This window comes from Crocodylus porosus, unplaced genomic scaffold, assembly GCF_001723895.1.
Source record: "Crocodylus porosus isolate Cpor-Errol unplaced genomic scaffold, CroPor_comp1, whole genome shotgun sequence".
Taxonomy (NCBI): domain Eukaryota; kingdom Metazoa; phylum Chordata; order Crocodylia; family Crocodylidae; genus Crocodylus; species Crocodylus porosus.
The window spans coordinates 7,404,233-7,425,097 of NW_017728939.1; the positions used below are offsets into that span (position 1 = coordinate 7,404,233).

The window sequence follows — 20,865 nt, forward strand, 5'->3', positions numbered from 1 at the left end:
AGATCGTCCGGACCAGCGGACTTGAACACGTCCAGCCTCTCCAGAAGTACCCTAACTAACTCCTCGCTAAGGCATATATCTAAAAGAGACTGGATGGAGGGAAAGGTCAGAAGTCCCTCCATCCCAGGGTCAGTGCCCCTTTAGGCATAGCAATGCCACTCCAAGGCAAAGCCGCCATTAGGACTCGTGTTGAGCCAGTGGGACTAGGGTGAGGGGAGGCGACTTGTCTAAGTTCATGGAGGGGCAGAGCTGCGGATGGACCCCAAGCGTCCCAAACTGCCAGACCCTGTTCTCCCTCATCCCTGTGAAGGAGTCCCAGGTTCTCCGGTGAGGCCTGCCTCGATGCTGTCCCAACTCCCCTTGCTGTACCGCTACTTCACCTGCAGCACTTTGCCCTGAGGGCCCTCGTCAAAGAGCAGGGCCTGCTGATACAACGGGTCACAGGTCTTCTTGGCTGTCTTGGTCTTCTTTTTGGCCAAGCAGGCTCCGTTCTCCAACAGATAGACTTTAACATAGGTCGCTGCATCAGCAAAAATAGAAAACAATGAAGAGAGAGATGGAAAACAAGCTCTTGCCATCATCGATGGCAACCACTGGTTTTGGCCCTCTTTTGCAGTGGGGAAACTGAGGCACACTGCAGCGCATGCCCTGCACTATAGTGGGAAGAGTGGGTGATTTGGGAATGGGGTGTTTGAAGGTGGGTCCCCTGGCTGGTCAGAGGTAAGGTCATGCCCTACTTTGTTGCATGGCTGCTGTGCTAGGACTGAGACGTAGACACCTACCAGGGATGGACTTGGAGCCCATCTTCGGCATGAGGCCCCTGGCCTGTATCACTTCCACCTCCAGCTGCCCATTCCTGTCGGTCATCCCAATGTGGACATCACCTAGAGCAGACAGGAGAGACATGAGACTCAACAACCTTATCAAGTGCCATCATGTGTGAAGGAAGCATCACGCTCAGCTGAAGCCATATGTCCAAACCTGCTCCAGCAAACAACCCATCGTTGCCCTTGGGTTCGACAGCCATGCCCTCTTTACCTGCTGGTCTGGGGCTTCCTCCACCATCCCACAGCTGCTCTAAAGCCTCAGGTGTGCTGCAGAGCCAAGTCCTTCATGCCCAGGGTCTTGGAGCAGCTCGGGTGCTGGAGCTTGGCTGGAGCACAGGGCTGCTGAGCAGATGGGCTTCCATCTTGAACAGCTTAGAAATAACTGAAGAGCTGTCAGACCCCTTTCTGGAGAAAGTTGGGATGGGAACATGTCTCAGAGAGCCTGGGCACCTTACCACAGCAGGGCAAAGTGGGAGAGCATTCAGAGGAGGGCAGTGCCTGATGGGCAGCCATCCAGGGGCCAAGCTGAGCATGCTAACACAGGATGTCTGAAACATCCAGGGTCTTGTGTCTGTCTGTCCATGCACAGCCACGTCTCTCCGTCCATTGCAAAACACACCTTCTCCCCAACCCGAAACAACTGCTTGGGAAGTTGCCGCTTGTTGGGAATGGGTGTACTAGGAAGACAATTCAGCAAGAACGGGAAAGCATTTGCAGGCACCGGAGGAAGAGCTGAGGACACGGTGCTGGAGTCGGGGGTGAGGGAGAGTCCAGGGGTCGTCGGCCTCTTTCAAACTGCGGCGTGTTGTGGGTCCAACTCGGGATGAGTCCCCAACAACTAGTTTGCTATAAGTCTGGGGTGGAAACTTGCCCTGCCTCAGCTGCAGCTCGTTTTCGGGGGGCTGCTAGAGAATCCTAGGGAGGGTCCGTGTCTCCATCCAGGCTTCGAGATTCCCAAGGCTCTTTGGCGTCAGACAGACTCCTTCCACCACCCCTGTCTTGTACCTACCAAGGCCTAATCCTCCCTCTGGTCATACATCTCCCACCTCCGTCTAAACCTCTGATAGAAGGCAGGGCAAGTTGGCACCTTAAAGCACTGAACCAGTTCAAGGTGCTGACCTGCCCTACCTTGACTTTGCACCAACAAGGCTACCTCGTTCTAAAACTCAGTCTTTGTGCGGGTCATTTCTATCTTTGGGCAGAGATCCGAGGAAGGGTACGGTGAGACCCGAAAGCTTCTCTCGAGTCTATCCCAACCGTGCAGCTGGTGCAAGAAGGGAACACCCACAAAAATCCATGATTTTTTTGCTTTTGTACCCATTCCTTTCCTTGGCTGGCAGAGGGCAGCAGAGGCCCACGCGTTCTCCCCCTGCAGCTGCAACAGTGAGCAGCTCAGCAGGGAGAGAGTTTGGGTTGCAGGAGCAAGAGGAAGCAAAGACAAAGTCCTTCCCCAGCGCCTTCGTGCAAGGACTAAGCATCCGGCAAAAATGACACGACCTGCAGCAGGAAAGGCCACGGAGGGGAAAAGAGAGACGTGAACCAGAAGGGATGTAAAGGGAGAGAAAACGCTTCCAAGGTTGCAACACTGATGCCTTCTACTGCTTGCTTTGTCCAAGGCAGCACCTGCACCCGCGAGCCTCAGGAATGCATAGCCAGTAGGTCCCGTCACTGGATGGACACCTTCTGCCACCACCTCCCGAAGCCTAGGGGGAGGGAGCAGGTGAGGGCAGTGTGTTGTCCTGGGGTTTATAAAACTTGGAAAGCTTGGAGCAAAGTTTGCTTTTAAGAGGCAGGTGGGACTAGAGGCAGGGCACCCTGCAAGAACTGGGAGGGCGCTGACGAAGATGACTGTGGCTGCGGCAGGGATGGAGGGTGAATGGCTCGGGGGTTTCCCTTGTGCCCTAAGGCAAAGTGGCTCCTTTCCTCCTCCATTCTCAAACCTGCTACAGAAACTTCTATTCAAAAAAGGCATTAAACACACAACAGCCCGCAAGGCGAGCTGGGCCCTGCCTCCTGCTGCGGGGAGGGGCGCGGAGGCAAGACCTCTCTGCTATTGAAGGCCTGGCTATTCCTCCAGCCACCACGCAGGTCTCCAGATCACCCATCCCTGTTCGGATGATCCCTCCGATGCTGGTTGTCTCTGCTCCACTCCAGAAGTGGCAGAATTTCACTGCAGAGAGGGCAGAAACCCTTGGACAGGACGTCATTGGGGGAAAAGGGGCCTGCTTCACTCAAAGCAAGAGAATCATTTTAGGAGCACGGGGCTGCCTGAGCTGCTGAGTCCGGTCCCCTACATCTGCAGGCAGGTGTGAACCAAAGGCATCCCCCGAAGAGCTGCCCTGGACCCTGGCGTGCAGCTACAAGGCAACTGCACCGAGGAGTGCGAGCATCGGCCTCCTCGGAGTGCAAGATGCAGGCTGGGCACAGAGAAACACCGCTCCTTCCTCCCTGGGCCGGGGGTCCCCACCCTCTCGTGCCACGGGGACTCACCCATCGGAGGTGTCGCCAGCGTCTGCCGGCCCACGATCTGCGCCGGCCCCAGCCCATCTAAGAAGTCGCTGAACTGGCTTTCGGCTCCCAGTCGGGTGGTGGGGAAAATGAACCTGAAATTGGGGTGGGGGGGAGGGAAGAGGAAAACGACGGGACGTTTGGGGTGAGACATGCCCCTGTAGACATGGGGTTGCAGCCCCCAGGCTTTTGGATGGGGAAGCGTCTCCTGCCCGAGGGTCCCAAAGCAGGGGCCCATTGATGCAGAAGGGGAAACCGAGGCACGGGAGAGGAGAAGCACCTCCTTGCGGTGCATCTGTGGCTGAGCTGGGAGTGGTGGAGCTCACCCATCCCCTGTCCAGACCCAAAAATAAATCCAATTACTCGTCTCCGCCTTCTGGGGGCTGCTCTGAATTGTTCATAACCCTGTGGTCCTGCTGGGCTGAGCCCAAGGGCACCCGTCCTTCCTGTTTCCCTGGAGAATGGCTCAAAGCGAACCCCATTACTTAGGGCTTGCTAATGAGGCCAGGCGAAGCTCAGGAGACCGCTGCCCTAGGCAGCCTCCTCATCACAGAGGCCTCCTTGCTGCCTACATTGGACCAGCCGCTGCAGCCCAAGGCATGCGCCCTGGAGGCAGAGCAGCAGCCATGGCCTCTGAGCCCACCCAGGTCCTTGCTCCTGCACCTGGATGCCCACCCGAGCCCAGGCCTTACGTGCCGTCGGAGCTGTTGCTGTTGGTGCTGCCATCGGTGGACTCCCGGCTGCCCTGCCGCGTCACCCTGCTCCTCATCTCCACCGCGATGCCGGTCTCCGTGCTCCTCCGGATGTTGCTGCGCAGCTTCTTGGGACCGCCGTCTGCAAGGGGAACGTGGTCCACAGGGGCTGAGAGATGCCCCTCTGCCCCCTCCAAGGGATGGGAGCCCAGCGTCTTCACCCAGCCCCTCTCTGCGTCCTCTGGGGGGGACAGCACACAGCCAAGCCCCCTGGCTATGAGGATCCCTGCTGAGTGTGGCCTCCCATGCAAGGAGATGCCCTTGGCGCATTGAGCCCACGTTGTTGACCAGGCCCTCGTGGGGTTCCTGTAATCCAACTCTGCTCCTCTGACCCCTTGGCACTGCCAGGGTGAAGCTCGCATATGCAGGAAGCCTGGCATTCCTGGAGCCTGTTCCCAACCTGGAACAGCCTTGCTGAGAAAGTAGAAGCCACCCCCGAGACCATCCTGGCCACCCACAATACCCTCCGCTTTGGCTCTGCTGAATACAGAAATAACACAGCCGCTTAAAAAAAAAACCCACGTGCCATTTCCCCTGGGAAGGAAAGGATGAATCAGCTGCACATGACAGATGCCAGACACCTCTCCCAGCGCCGCTGCATCGCACTTAGGGACCACGGCAGAGGTCGCACCCCCTGCCCGAGCGTGGCAGGAAGCAGGGATGGGCGCCGGTGTGGGGGAAAGGGTGTAATCAGGAGGGAGGCAAACTCTGCTGCCCTGGCAAAGGGGCCAAACTCCCCGCGGACAGGGGGAGTTCTTTCCCCTGATCTGATCTCTCCCTGAGCGAAGTCTGTCGGGGCCAGGCAAGTCCTGAGCTTAGCAGGGCACCTCCGCACAGCTGTCCTGGAGCCTGCTGGACACCAGGACCTCGAGGGCACCTCCCGCACAGCGGCACTGCCATGTGCCCAGGTGAGGCAGGTGGGAGCATCCTTCCCTGAGCCCGCAGGGCAGAGGTCCCAGAGGAGGCAGGCTGCTGGGCCCGGTGGAGCTGGCAGCCCCCACCCATCAGCTGCACCCCCTTGGGCCTGTTTCTAGGACTCGGGAGCCTGAAACACCCTCCAGCCCCTCTGCCTGCTCCCTGCCGGTGTCACGATGGACAAGCCCAGCCCTTGCCCTCTCACCGGTGCCGCGCTCCAGCCGAAAGGCTTCAGATCTCCTGGGGGACGTGGCCTTTGCTACTGCCCTTTCCGCTGCTGCAGCAGGGAGTGGAGAAGGGGCCGGCTGTGGTGGTCTCTGCCCCCAGGGGTGCTGGGGGGCAGAAGAGAAAATCAAAGGGCTCCAAGCAGAGAGAGCATCGCAGCAGGGCCCCAGGGCCGTGCTGGCAGCGGGCTGCTCCTGGGCCTTTGATCCATTATTCACCAGGGGGCCATGCAACCTTTGCACAAAAGCCCTTCAGGGCCTTTCATGTGCTTGCTCCCCTCCCAGCCGGTAAGGGCATCGCTGGCATGTCCCCAGCATGAGCCTTGCTGTGCTCCCCCCTGGTAGGACCCTGCTGCCCCAGACACCCCATCACCCCGAGCTCCAGGAAACCTCCTGCCCCCCTGACCCCAGCCTCCAGGAGTCTCATCCTTGTCTGGCAATAGCAAATGGGACCCATGCACAGGAAGCCCCCACAGCAGGTGCCCACCTGTTATACCTGCAGTAGATAGGCCACCACCCCCATCCATCCACTCTCCATCACTTATAGGAACAGAGTCCTGGCAGTAAGCACACACGAGCTGCAAAGAAGAGCCCCACCGCTACCCTCCTACGGGGTCTGCACTGAACAGAGACCTCCCAAACTCAGCCCACCGGTAACCACGCCACCCCTGCCCGGTGCCCAGCCACAGCGAGCTGCGAAGCACGCGGCAGAGGTTTTCATGTAAGCAGGCCACCTGCCGAGCCAATCGAGATCACAAAATAAACTAAGCTATATTTAAATACACCCAACGCAGAGCGTGGCTAGGAGCCTCCACTTTTACAACCGCGGGGGCTGGACTCCCTCTCTGTGGAGAGGCGACCTAGCGGTCCTCTCTCCGCTGGGATGGCCTGGATGCTTCCTCCCATACACCTGGCATTTACTGGGAACCTCCAAAGGGCCAGGATCCAGCCCAGATGCTGAGCTGAACTCGGAAACGTGCGGGATCGGTGAACGCTGAGCTGAATCTGCACCGAACACTAGGAGCTGCTGTGGGAGGAGTGAAACCCTGCCTGAAATCTGGGTTGCCCCTTTGAGAGCAGCCCCATACGCAGCATGGGCAAAGCCCCGGACTTGGTGAGGCATCAAGCCCCACATCCAGGCGCTGGAAATCCCATGGCTGCCCGGTGCAGCCTGGGTGATTGCAAAGCCACGGTATCCTAATGTCGGAGCATTGCACCATGCTTCCCCCCTTGCAAGAGAGTGCTAGCCCTGCCACTGTGCTGCTGTGAAACAGAGGTGCTGGGGGCTGCGACTTGCTCAGGATCCCACGAGTCAGTGCGATGAAGCCGGGCACTGAACCCGGGTGTCCTGAGCCCCAGCCAAATGGTTTAACCAGAAGAAAGCAAAAGAGCAAAGGAAGCAAAACACAGGGGGACCCTTGATGCGGCTCCTAGAAAAACCGGCCTGGACACAGGTGCCGGGAAGGAGACGCAGTTCGCAAACTCCTACTACCTCGGGGCCGGCAACTTCTTTTGCTCAACAAGCAAAGCCCCAGTCTAGTTTTCACGGTTGCCAAGATAAAGGGCAAGCAAAAAAGCAGATGCCACCGGAGGTGGCCAGTTATCAGGGTGATTTTGCAAGCGGGGAGGGCGCGCTGGTTGGATTCCCCAGCAGGACTGTGAGGCTGCTTGTTCCCTGGCTAGGAGCCTGGCTTTGAAATGATATGATTCATGTGTGCAAATATCTAGTTGGTCTAATAAAAGACACCACCTCTTCCACGAGTTTTGATTCCTCCTGCCTCTAGACCCCTACAGCTACCACCTGGATGCCTGCCATTATTGCTGCCACTGCAAGAAAGAGCCAGGGATTTCTTTTCTGCCCTGAAGGCCTGCCTGGTAGGCCAGCCAAAGGTGTGGGAAGGGGGTCGCCTCGCACAGAGCTTCTTCTTCCTTAATCCCCCACCTCCTCCACCCTCCTTTCAATTTGACTCGGACTCTGTGCAGCATCTTCCCCGTCAGGGTTGCCATGGCAATGCTGTCTGCAACGCGGCGGGACCCCTGCAGCCAACCCCATGCTCCCCTCCCTGCTAACGGGATCAAGGAGATGCCGCGGAGACCTCCCACCCGCCGGGGCGGGCAAGACAGGGAAGGCATCAGATCAGCTGAATGAGTGTGGACGAGGGGGAGCAACTAAGGAAAGGGTTGGGGTCAAACGGATTATTACTGGGGTCGCGCAGATCATTACTCAGCTCCAAAAGCCCGTCAGGGTGCCTGCTTGCTCTGCTCAGCACCATCCTGGCAGTAAGCACACATGAGCTGCAAAGAAGAGCCCCCCCGCTACCCTCCTACGGGGTCTGCACTGAACAGAGACCTCCCAAACTCAGCCCACCGGTAACCACGCCACCCCTGCCCGGTGCCCAGCCACAGCGAGCTGCGAAGCACGCGGCGGAGGTTTTCAGCTGACGTGGGCGGCTCACCAGCTCGAGTGTCACACACACGTGGGCTGAAGGTAATGTTTTGGCAGGGCCCCAGTTCTTCTCTGGGAGAAGGAGCTGGTTCTTCCACCTGGGGCTGGGTGATGCCCTTAGCCCAGCCTGGCATGGCCAGCATCGCCTGGCTTGCATTCGCTGTTGCCTTCACAACTGCTCCCTTGATTCACATCGTTTGCCAGGGACACGGGATGCTAGGAAGCACGTGCCCATGTTGTCGTGGCTTGTGCATTACTAGTACCCTCCCCATGGATGGCTTGAATGCAACCAGCAAGGTGTCTTGTAGCAGCAAGCCTTCTGCTTCCCTGGCACCCTCTGGTGTGAGTCTGGGGTGCAGCTGGCACCGCCTTGAGCACGCACGCTGCATGGCCTCGGAGCCTTCCCCCCGGTGGCACGGGTTTATGAGTAAGGAGATGGGATCATTGGGCAACCAGAAGTTGTTTAGTGCTGTATCCTGTTGGCCATGGCTGTGACTGCTCCTCACCCCAGACAGCTGCCTCCTCTTCCCCTCCGGCCCAGCCTGGGATACCTGGCCATCCTGCAGCCCAGGGACAGTGGTGGAGAGGGACACATAGCCTTGGCGGGAGGTAAAATGAAGCGCTCTCTCCTGGGCATAGCAAATGAGCAGGAATCTTATATCCCTTCCACTGACCTTGGCCCATTCACCTGTGTGCCTCAGTTTCCCCACTTTTTCTACCCTCTCGTCAGACAGGGAAGCATCGAGAGCTAACGTCAGCACTCAAGCAGAGGAAGAGAGACAAGTGGAAAGAGTCTGACCCCAGCCACCCTTCCACCCAGGGAGCAGCGTCCCGCTGGCTGAGTTGTCCCTTAGCATGTGTGCTGGGAGCAAGGCCATATATGCCTGTGAGCTGGAAGTGGTACCCCTAGCTGGTAAAAGAGGAAACCCATGCTTCTGCCAGCAGCAAGCCTGCTCAAGTGGCCAAATGAAATTGCTCCTGCAGACTTTGGCCTTACTGCAGGACTGGATGGGCAGGGTATACTCCAGGATGTCCCCTTTGAGACTGGGGGGGAATCTCCCAGTCACCATTTGCTAGGAAGAGGGAAGTCAGAGGGCATCCGAGCCCACCCAGGCTCTGGATCTCAGCTCCAGCCCCCATGTCCCACTGGTGTCCATTGGTGTCGGCAGGGGAATTGGCCCCCTGGCATCTCCAGGGAGCTTCTTTCTCTTCGATGGTTTTCCTTCGAACTTCCCGGTCCGAGTTGAACTCAGAGCCAGAGACTTCACTTTTCAGTGCAGGGCCCCTCTAGACTGAGGCAGGGAGACTGAGGCTTGGCTCAGGGGCAAGGAGGTGGAGGTGGGACCAGGCCCCAGAGGAGACAGGTGAGACATGCCCGGGGCATCCATGGCTGGGACAGAAGTGGTGTCATGCCTCAGCGGGGGAGCAAAACCCAGTGCTCCAGGAGTTCAGGACACCCTTGATCTGCCACTTGGGAGCCGTGGATTTTGGCCATGGGCTGGGATAGACATCCCAGAGATGGCAACCGAGGAGCGATCCAGGGCCAGGGAAGGAGCCGCTCCTTCTCCCGTGTGCTGACAGGAGTGGGAGCCGTCGGCCTCTGTCCCAAGCCACTGGCTTGGAAATGCCCCTGCCCTCCAGCACGAGCCCTGGCTATCATTCCCCTTTGGCTCTACCGCAGCCTCCTCCTCGGCCTTGCGGGGCAGGAGCCCTTGCAGCCCAGCCCACAGGAGAAGGGCCGCGGGGCCTGGCTTTGCTTCAGGTGCTGCGGCCTGAGGCAGCAGGAGGAAGGAGGAGATGGGGAGCCGGAGCAAGGGAAGGAAACAGGGGAGCGAGACCAAGCAAATGGAAAACCCGCGCAGCCGGGCAGGGATAATAAGCAGCCGAGAAAGCAGGCAGAGCCACACGAGACTGCTCCCCTCCACTCGCCTGGTCCCAGATCATCCCCATCCGTGTTTCGCACTCGCCTCCCCCATCACCTCCCCGCTTCGGTCACAGGTTGCCATGCCAACCCCTCCCCATCCCTTCCTCCCTACCCCCCATCTGGTTTCTTGCCCTCGCTAACACTAATTTGCTCTGGCATCCCTCGGCTGCCCGTGGACCTGGTCCGCGGCTCATCACGTGCCCGGCTGTGCCGTGACAGAGAGCAGGCGCTGGCCGAGGGAGCGTCTCGTGCCAGAGCAAATGACTCCTGCTACTTCCAGCCTGGCTCGCTTGCGTGGACCAGCCCTGCCCTGGGCTTCAGCGGGGTCGTTTCCCATCTACCCCAGAACGAGGGGGAGCAGCGCGAAATGGGTCTTTCGGGGGCAAGGGAAAGAAGCATCAGGGTCCTGATTTCCACAGGGTGTAGCAAGGTTTTGCTTGTACTGGAGCCCGGGATGGGTCAAATTCATCCCTAACACTTCAGGGACATAGTGAAGGTGCTGGCATGTAACCCTGAGAAAAGAAAGGGCCCAATTCTCTTCTTGGCCCCAGGTCCTCAGACCCTATGGGAGAGGCTTAGGCTCCAGTGGCTGAAAGGGAGGAGATGGGAGCCAGCCTGCTCTGCGCCATCTCCCCACCCAACTCCCTGCTGTCCCCGGAGGCCCATCCAGCCCCCAGCACACTCATTCTGCACATCTCCCACCCTCTGTAAATGGGGCTGAACCAAGCTCCTGACCCCTGAGAGTGAGTGGCTTGTGTCACTAGTCCCATTTTCCAGATGGAAAAACAAAGCCCCAGGTGGGGGTACGGTTTGCCCATCATCCCACCAGGAGTCAGTAATATCTTTTGTGTTAAAGAGGACTTCGGTGGTCGCAAAAGGGGGTCTCTCCCAAAGCTGCAGGACATTTGCACAGACCCCGTTGTTCTCTCGGGGCGTGGACAGACAAATTATCTCACTTAAAAGTGGGGTGAATGACTGCAGATCCGCCGATCCACGGCAACTGTTTCGTCTCTCCTCTCTACCTGTGATACAACCTCTATCGTGCAGTGCACTGAAGCTAAACTGGAGCAGTTTACCCCTGAATGAAACCCTTGGATGATCAGGCAGAGTGGATCCATGTAAGAGACGCTCTGGATCAACTCGTGCCGGGGAAGCACCCCTTCATTTTGCACTCAGTATATTTTGCCAGTTCAGAGATCCTGTGTGGACCCCTCTTTGCCAGCGTAGGCTACCACGTAGGTGAGGAAGGGCCTTCCTACATCCCAGGCTGGCCTGAGCAGTCCCAGCCAAACCCCGTTGCCCTGCTGCAGACCACGCTCCTTCGGGCACTGGGGACTGCTGGTAGCTGTCACGATGCAAGCGAAGGCAAAGATACAGCCAAACCAGTTTCATGCTTCGGGACCTAACCTGATTACTGCGGAGGTCAAGAAGAAACCTGCCCTCTCCTCTTGCCACGTACTGCATTGCACCACTGCCCAGGTGCATTCGGGGACTGGGGGTGGAAGGAGACGGTTTTGTTTTCTGCAGGAGCTCGAGGCATCGCCCAGTGTCAGAGGCAGGAAACTAGATGAGACAGTGAGCTGATCAGAGATGGCAGATAATCCCAGTAAATTCATGATTCATCTCCCTTGACTAGACACTGAATGTGGGCCAGTCTCCAAATGCCACCAGCCCACATATGACCAGCATCTCCTGCTTGCTGGAAAACCACCCACCTCCCTTGGGGGCTGGGCAGGGCATGAAAAGAGAAGCCACCAACGGGGCTAACGGCAAGCGGGTCCTTTTCTTCCACTATCTCCAGTGCTGCTTACAGCACTCGACTGGCACTCAGGGGACATGGGCTCTCCACCCTCTCCCCAGGGCCACAACAGGAGACCCCCATCATGCCCACCACTTGACAATGGGATGTCGTGCCCACCTCTCTCCTGCCAGCGAGCATTTGATACCTTCATCTATTGCTGCTCCAAGGTGGAGATAAACTTGCCTGTCACCTGGGACTCGGTCTTCATTTCTGTTAAATGGAACAAGGTACCAGCAGCTGTGATAACTCTATCTCGCTCTGGTATTTCTGGGTCCCTCATCACCATAGGAGGTGAGGACCTCAGCATCCTTAATGAGTTCTTCCTCACAGCCTCCTGGGAGGGAGGAAAAGACTGGATTTTATCCACTTTTGCTTTTGTAAGGTTTTACCGGAAACCTGGACCATGGGGCTTGGAAATCACAGGCTAGCACCCTAAATTGGGCAGGGTGGACCTGTGTGAAGAACTGGATGTTTGGTTCCCTGGCAAATGGAAAAAGGAATATTGAAAGCAAAAAAAATAAAATAAAATCTGGGTCACCATGAAAATCATCCAGTTTTCTGGCTGAAGACACCCAAAAAAACGGGATTTTGTTTAAGTCAAATGAAACATTTTGTTTCAGCCAAAATGAAATACTTTGTTTGGTTTTCTTTTTTTTTTTTTTTTCATCTCGCTGTTTTAATGTTTTATTCAAGTTAGGACAATTTAGTCCTGGCATGTTGCTGCCGCAGGAAAAATCAAAATGTTTTCTTTCCAATTAGTCATAATAAAATGGTTAGACTTTGCCAATTTTTTGTGGGGGGGAAATGAAGCAATTTGCCTATTTGGTGATTTTTTTTTTTTTTGGTGAGAAACCACAGCCCATGCAGTGGATGTTATTAGAAACCAGACCATCATACAGAACAAGTCTGCTCTCTGTGACAGTTGTGTATTGCAATTCTTCAGCTCACCATTTCCCCCCATATATAAAAGTAGATAAATAAAGGTAAACTATTTGTGGTGATATTCTGTGTGTGGAATTTCTTTTCTTTCAAAATACTCTGGGTATTTGTTCAAAAATGCAAAAGAAAAAGTGACCAAAACTTCAGTTTTTCCACTGACAAGGAGGGGCAGGGGGTAGCGGGGAGTGGAGGGAAGAGGTGGGAAATTCCATGAAAAATTTTGGAACAAAAAACTTTCATTTCAGTTTTCATGGAAAACCTTTACTAGGGTTTACTGGGTCTAATAGGTGGCCACCAACTGGGTTGTTTTCTGCTTTACATATATACAACTGGTGGTGCCTACAGTTTGGTTCCTGACTTCAAAAGAAAAGAGGAGCTGATCAGTCACTCTCAGATCTCATGGGAAGCCCATAGGAAGGAAAAGGCTTCTTTAAAAGTCAGGTATCTAAAATAAGCAAGTGACCTTGCATCCTGGGTTGCACAGGTGCTTTAAGAGCCGGCAAGAAGTCCAGGAGCTCTGGGGCAGGTGCTAAGAGCAGGCAATTAAAGGTTGAAAACTGCAGGCTGGGGCTTGAAACCGGAGCCAGGCTCCTCTCTTTTCTTCTCTCAAACAATCAGGACAAGTTCTGGGAAGGAGGACAGTATATCATCTGCATCGTTCTTGCTAGCCTGCCAATCAGCCCTAAGATGAGATGGGCTGGAGGTGGGTTTTGGTAGCTGCCAGCCCTTGGAGGACCCCTGGAAGAAGCAAGCTGCTTCCCTGCAAAGGTGAAAGTATTTTCTTATGCTGGTTTTGTTTCAAGCCTTTTCTTCTCAGCAAAACTTTCCTGCCACTTCCGGCAGAGCTGGGCACAAGTTGGGTAATGGGCCAGCTAGTCTGGGTCGCACCCTGCTGCCCTTAGTGAAGCACGTACATGGTTGCTGGGTTCCTGTCTTCAGGAAACCTTTCTTGGTAACTGGGGGGGAAAGGGCTGAAAAGTGCAGGAGGGGACTGCAGAGCTCCCTAAATCTCGCAGGAATTAGTAAAAGGTTATGGGAGGTTTAAAAGACTGACTTTTTCCTTCCCCCGTGTGCATACCTGGCACTACTAGGGATCTGAAACACTTCCAGCCCGGGCAGATAAAGTTTCATTACCTGTAACTATCTTCCCTGAGATACAGAGGAGGGCTGGAAGCTGCAAAGCAGCGATGGCACTACATCTACTCGGGGCTGTGACACTAATTGATCAACAAAGTCTCCCCTTCTACTCCCAGTTACATCTGTGCTGGTGCCAAGTGTCTCAAGGGTCAGTGTGTGATGGCAGATGGAGGCAGACAGCGTGATGGATGGCAAGGTGTGGACTGGAGGTGAGAGACAGCCAGGAGCTGGCGCTCCTGACGGCTTGCTGCCCATTCCCTGTGCATGTGAGTGTTTGGAAATGCCTGGCATGGATCAGATTTGTCTGGCGAACCGAGGGCTGGCTCAATAGGACCACTCGCATGAGTAAGTGTGAGCTAGCGATGAGTAATGGGATGAGGGAACTCTCCCTCTGTCTTGGAGGGTGTAATCTCCTCTTTCAAACCGTGGCAGTCTGACAGCGGGACGGTGCTAAGGTGCAGGTGAAACGGGCTGGAGAGGTTCTGCTTGGGTTGTGTATCGCCGACCTGCAGGAGCCCAGGGGGAAATCTCTAATGGGATACTGATCTCTGGCACCGGCCTTCAAGGTCAAATCTATCTGAGCATGAAAGTGAGGTGGCCTGTCAGTGCTTCCCTTCTGCCTTCCCATGAAATGCATTGGTAGGAGCATGGCTTACCGCAGCCTAGTGCACAGCCACAGTGAGTGGCCCCTCTTTTCCCCTCCACCCCTTGCTTATCTTGACAATCTCTGTAGATAAAGCAGGAGTTGAATATCTCTTTCCCCCTCTCCCCCCCCAATAAAAAGCCTCATCTTTTTAACCAGCTCCTCTTGGCCTTTGGCCTTGAACCTCTTAGAGTAAGGTTGTGAGATGGGCTTCCTAACTCGGGGCTGTCCAAGTTTGAAGCCAGTGGGGGCCACACCAGCAGGGGTGAGGTGAGCCCTGGGTCACTGAGCCATACAGATGCTCCCCGTGCATGCACACGGTGCTCTACGCACCCACTGCTTTGCTGGACTGTGCACCCCCCACCCCCACTTCTGCACTGCATGGGCACAATTCCCTCCTTCCCTCCCTCCCATTGCAGTGTGTTACCCTCTCCTTTCCTCTGCCCCCACTGTTGCTCCATGCGGGTGTGATTTTTCCCTCTGCACAGCTGTGTGTGTGGCCTGAACACACCCCTGGCTCCCCTTGCTGCACTGCCCTGGAGCAGGTGCAGGAAGTAGCCGCTGGAGGAGAGGGGGGACCCCAGAGATGCCAGCTGCTAATCCACTGCCCTGTTCTTCCCCATGTCTATCTGCTGGGTCACATTAAATCAGATCTGGCCTCCGCCCTGTGAGGCAGCCCAGATGACCTGCCAGTTAGGACATCAGCCTAGGACTTGGGGGAAATTCAGATTTAAGCTGCTGCCCTGCCACAACCTTCACGTGACCTGGGGCAAGTCAGTCTGTCTGGGCCCTTGGTTCTCCACCTGCTAAACTGGGATAACAGCCCCTCCTTTCCTCACAGGGGTGTGTGAACTTGAGCACATCGAGCGTTGCAAGCTGTCCGGATACTGCCCTGAGGGTGGGCACACAAGGACCTCTTTGAACGCTTCTATTCTGAACTGCGTTGGGCAGACCCCTGGGACGCGAACACAAGGTCTTGCAATTTCTGTAGTTTAAGCCAAAACCTTAGCAGCAAGAAAAGGAGGGCTGGGGAAAGGTGCTGAGCAGGTGTGCCCCAGACAAAAGCGCCACCAGGCACTTGCAGTGAACTTCCCCTACAGTGCCTCATGAGCATGCCCTGGCCCAGATCTAGAAGCCCAGTGATGGGAAGTCAGTCTCACTTAGTTGACCTGGGAGGTCAAACTGGTGCCAGATGTAGGAGGGGGGCTTTAGTGATGTGGGTACTTCTCTGTCCACTTCCCACCCAGCACTAAGAGCCCAAGCCAGGGCCTTTCTATACAACATCTGAATGGAAAAAAGGCCAGGGTGGGTTATATTGCTCTTGGTGCCTTTAGGCTGTGTGACGGGATTGATTTCTGTGTGGTTCTACGCATACACTACACAAGGATTTGCTTGGGGTGGTTCGGATCGGGGTGATCCTGTCTCAAGAAGGGGGTTGGACTAGATCAGCCATTCCCAATCTGTAGCATGGGTACCGCCAGTGGTACGCAGACACCCGGTGAGCAGTACGCATTAACAGACTTATTATAATGACTTGAAGTGACAAAAAAGTGCTGGTGGCACTTAAGGTTGAATCATTTTAAATTGCCGGTGTGCGATCTGTCAGTTTGGGAACCGCTGGGCTAGGTGACACCTGGAGGTTTCTTTTCAGCCCTACTTTCCTGTGGCAGTGGCTCTGTTTAATAGCAGCTGGTCTCTATTTGCTTCAGGCCCAGGCTTAGATGAATTTTAGGCATGACTCTTTGAGGAGACATCCCTGCTGGAGCGGAGACGAGGGGGAGGCCTGGCCTGGAGAGACACCGAAGCGGGAGGGGGTGAAAGCAGCACGCAGCAGCTGTGCAGGGCGATGCTGTTGCCAGACCAGGCGTGATGGCTTCCGTGATTCATCCTCCCTCTCGCCACCCCGTGTGTCATGGGAACGGGCCCCAGCACCTTCCCTTGAACTCCGGGAACATCCGCCGCCTGCCTAGCGGCTGCCTGCCTCCTCGCTGACGCTTGTCCATGGTGCTGAAAGCTTCGATATTTTCAGGGCAACGTCCCGGGGGGGCCCATCGCATCCTCCTGCGGGGAACTGGGGATGCTCTGTACCAACCCAGCATCCCCTTGAAGAAGCAGGTCTAATGGAAGTGGCATATCTGTGCTGCGCTGGCTGGAGCGAAGCAGGCATGCGCTGTCTGTTTGCTGACGCTGAGCTCTGGGCTCGGCCGCAGAGAGGCTTTTCTTCCTGGCACCGTGCAGGGTAGATTTGCACTGTGCGGACTAACTAAATCAGCGATGTGTAGCATAAGCTTCTGTGAGTGTGAGCTCACTTCATCAGGAGCTGTGAAAGGACATGCATGGAGCCATGTGTCAAATTCAGGAAGGATGTGGAGAAGCTTGAGAGAGTCCAGAGGAGAGCCACGCGCATGATCAGAGGTCAGGAAAACAGACCTTACGATGACAGTCTGAGAGCCACGGGACTCTTCAGCCTGGAGAAGCGAAGGCTCAGGAGGGACTCGGTGGCAGCCTATAAGTACATCAGTGGTGAACAGATGTCCTCCCAGATCCTGATGCACACCCAAGTGCCCCAAGGGATGACCAGGACCAACGGTCACAAACTCCAAGACCATTTTAGGCGGCACATAAGGAAAAACTTCTTTACTGTCCAAGTCCCTAGGGCCTGGAATAGACTCTCCCCAGAGGTGGTGCAAGCAAATACTCTGGACACTTCCAAGAAGCATGTGGATGTCTATCTTGCCAGGATCCTTTGACCCCAGCTGACTTCCTGCCCCTTGCGCAGGGGGCTGGACCCGATGTCTTTGCGAGGTCCCTTCCAGCCCTAATGTCTATGAAATACAGAGACTTGAGTACAAAAGATGGGGAAGGTGGGGCGCGGTGCTGGAGGGGATTGTGGATGTATGTCTAGGTGAGGGCTGGGAGTTGGACAGGATGACCCATTGCTGTTGGTTTAGATCTGCTGGCCCAGAAAACTCTTTTAGGGCTACACTTTTTTTCTGGCAGCCTCATAAATTGTCTGCCAAACTGCAGGGGCAATAGTGCTACATTCAAGAAGGCCTCTTTATGTGTGTGTAAGTGTGGCAGAAAGCCACCTTGGTTTCTCCCCAAAATCTCTGCCCTGTGACAACATGATTAGAGGGACCAGCACAGAGGAGTCGCACCTCAGCCTGTCTCTTTAGGTAACCTGAGCTGGCTGCAGTCCTGAGGGAGGGGGAAACCTGCTCCCTCTGCCTACGGGACTGGCATCAGCCACCTGGGTGAGGGGCATCTACCTGGGGAGCGGGAATCTGCCCGGTAACAGGTGATGTATTTCAAATTGGTTGGCTGACAGCCAACTGGGGCTGACCTCCACTGGCCCAGGTGAATGAGGTCACAGGGGTATATAGGTTGGGGGGGGAAGGAGGCTCTCTCTTCGGCCATGAGGTGAAGCAGCAGCCATGCGGGGGACACAGGAGCTTTACCATCTAAAATTGGCTCTCTCCCCCAAACTCACGAGCTAGAAACCGCCTGCCTCCAAAGGGAAACAGCACCAGCCTCTGGAAGATGCTTGTGAGTACGCTACTCGAGATCTGCTTAGATATCTAGCTGGCAGTAACACAGATGCATGATCAAAAGGCTACCGCAGCCACACTGTTTGCTCTTTAGGATTCCTAAGATATTGCTCAGTCCTGTACCCTAGTTTCCCCTACCCCTCGTAATCAATAAAGTTTCCTTTGTGACTGGTGTGGGAGACTTATTGAGGGGAGGGTCTAAATTATGCCTAAGAGACCCCTTAGGTCTGCGGACTAAGGGAGACTTTACTTTTTGCCCCCTTGACTTGGGGAAGTGCCCCAAGTGCCTGTACCGGGTCGAGTACCCGTTGGACTATTAGGCCTGCGTTTCCCCGAGGACACAGGGCCGAGACAGTCCCTTCTTGGGGTGGTGGTGGCGACGTTACCCCCAGACTAGCGAGTGTGCTCCGGGAGAGGGGTCGGCCGAGCATAAGGCGCCCTAGGGAGGCATTTGGAGCCTGGCAGGTGGTCGGGTGCAGGGAGGTGGGCAGCTCAACGCAGGAGCGCCCCCTACTGGCCCACCACACAAGTAGGTGGCTGGGGGCAGAGGATGGGATGGAGTTCACCCAATGTATGACTACATGGCACCTATTGATGTGTCAACACCTTTGGGTGCCCATGGGTCTCTAGGTGGTGTGGAGGTGACCGTCAAAAGAGGCATTGCACCCTCTGTATGAAACTCATGTGCACTGACAAACTTGGCACACATCAGACCCCCTGAACACGTGGCTCCAGCCCTGCCTGTGCTGGGGGTGGAAGCTGCCATCAGCATTGGCTTCTTCAAGACTGTTTGTTTGTCTTGGTGCATGAATTGGATCAGTCTTTCCAGTTTCTCTTCCCCCTCAGGCCCTTCAGGAGGCCTGGGCTCTGTTGTCCCCAGGTGGAGCTTTGCCCAGCTTTGTTTTTTTGTTGGGGTTTTATTTTTATTTTTTTTTGGATATGCTCTTTGCCTGGCTTGGGGATAATTATAACCCTTCAGAAACCTCTCCGACGTGCAAGGCTTGCAAGCTCCAAATTAACTCCTCTTTATATAACATCTCTTTACCGAGCCATGAAATGCCAAGAAGAACCCAAATTACAAAAAAAAAAAAAAAAAAGCAATACTTGAAAATGCTGGGACTAAAATGGGCTTTCCGATTTTCTTTAAACAAAAAAAAAAAATCTATTTTAAGCACTTAAATTTCCCTGAGCCGGAACATTTTGACATTTCCCCCCCTCCCCCCCGCATTATCTTCCTCCCTCCTCCTTTAACATTTACTATTAAGTTTTCAGTGAGAAGCAACTACAGCTAGATGAAAAGGAGGCTAGATCCTGAGAAATGTTCTCACTATTTGTCTTGGCAAAACTCCCACTGAATTTAGCAACTTCTCTCTCCTGGAGCAATGGAGCTCTTTTGCAATTGGAGTAAAGGTTTTCTGTGCAAGGGGAACTGGTTTGAGACTGGGGGATGAACAGTCACAACCTTGCTACTGTCCCAGAGCAACATGATGTAAAAGAAAATGCCCGACTAGAACAAGCCATTCCAATGTCTAAGCTTTTTGGGGAAGGGAGAAGGCAGGAGAAGAAACGGGAGACAAAAATACCATATTTTCTCACATGCAATGTTCACCAGAATAAAATATGCACCTTCATTTTGAAGGGCAGAATGAAAGGGGAGGGAAAGATTTTTTTTTTTTTATAGTAAGTAACTAAGTAGCAGCAGGTAGGGCACCTGGCTTGCTCACTCTCCTCCCCATGGAGCACCAAGTGCAGAGTGACTTTCACTTTCTCCCAGCCCAAAGAAACTACTGTGACTGTATCTCCTCTCCTATAATATACAGCCCAATTTCCAGCACCTGATTTTTAGGGAGAAAAAAGTAAGGTGCATGTTTATATTCAAGAAAATATGGCATTAGTCCTGTTGCTCAAAGCACAATAGAAAGGTGCTGTAGTGTAGTAGCAGAGCAGGGGTCTTCCCCCTGGAGATGCCAACCTCAGGATTTAGCCCTAAATTTCTCTCGACCTCTTCAACACATCTCCCATCCTGCAGTCCAAGCTCCGCTGATGGGCCCCGGTAATTGGACCCTGCCTGGAGATTGCAGGGCGTCCCAAAAACCCAGCTATAAATGGAAAGGCAATGCAACGCTAGCATGGGTCCGCGCTGCCCCGTAAGGGAACTACCGAACCAAATGGTGCTCACTGGGGTTATAAGGGGCATTTGTACATGTGCTCTGGGGGGGAGAGGGGGTGCTTTAATTTAGAACGGCTCTGAGAGCCACTCTATTACAGCACCTGGAGCATCACGTGCATCAGTGTCCCCATGCTGAAAAATGGTGGCAGGGGTACTTTAACTAAAGCTTGTCAAACGAGCTTTACTTAAAGTGTCCCCGCTGCCATTTTTCAGCGCAGGGATGCTAATACACATGACACTGGAATTTGCTGGAGCGCAATAATTGCCATGCCCCAGCAGACTTGATTTAATCGAATCTGCTCCGATGCACTCCAACAACGTGGAGCAAGGACCTCCTCCCCGTGCCCCAGCTCTGCCCCTTGCCCCATCTTCCTACCTGGCTGGTTGAGCTGCAGGGTGCTCTTGCTCCACTGCGACAGCCCCACGATGGCCACCATCTTGGCGCCCAGGCTGGAGCGCCTCTTCTTGTTGGAGGTGATGCTGGCCGAGTCAACGTTGCCCCCGTTGCTCTTCTCGATGTTGTACATCTCGCCGCTGATGCTGGAGCTGCGGACCACGTTCCGCGCCGAGGAGGAGCTCGTCTCCCCGTTAAACATGGTCGGCTACTTGCTCTCCGTCTTGGGGACTCCTGGGTGAGGTCCGCTCTGTGGGGAGACGAGAAGAGTGGGTTATGTTTTGCCGTGCAGCAACATGGCACAGCACCCGGGCCCGCAAAGGGAGCTTCCCTCTGCACTGCAGGAGGAATAGGCAGGACCGTGGAGAGGAAGCCTGCACTGATGGCAGAGGGGCATTGCCTTTTGAGCTGTTGGTGGCACTTGCTTTAAGACCAAGGGAGCAGGAGTTGGGCAGTGACCTCTATGGTGCAGCCCCATCACAGGGAAACTTCCCCAGGGCTTTGGTCTGTAAACCTCGAAAGAGGATGTGACTGCTACTTGCTTCCCCGGGTCCCATCCAAGACGTGGTCCCTGCCTCTGAGTGCATGCAACCTGGATGGATCGTAACACCTGCTTTAGAGAGGGGAGCTGAGGCCC

General features: G+C 55.1%; 1 protein-coding gene across 1 annotated transcript in view; it reads right to left on the reverse strand.

The window, feature by feature from the left end:
- The window catches only part of RIMS3 (regulating synaptic membrane exocytosis 3), a 39,084-nt gene that overhangs the window by 2,436 nt on the left and 15,783 nt on the right, over positions 1-20,865 (reverse strand). Inside the window, exons 2-6 of the mRNA XM_019547780.1 lie at positions 20,211-20,478; positions 4,028-4,169; positions 3,318-3,430; positions 783-884; positions 381-520 (exon numbers count right to left, since the gene is read on the reverse strand). Coding sequence (XP_019403325.1) covers positions 381-520; positions 783-884; positions 3,318-3,430; positions 4,028-4,169; positions 20,211-20,430 — 717 coding nt within the window. The 5' untranslated portion in view covers positions 20,431-20,478. The remainder of the gene's footprint in view (positions 1-380; positions 521-782; positions 885-3,317; positions 3,431-4,027; positions 4,170-20,210; positions 20,479-20,865) is intronic.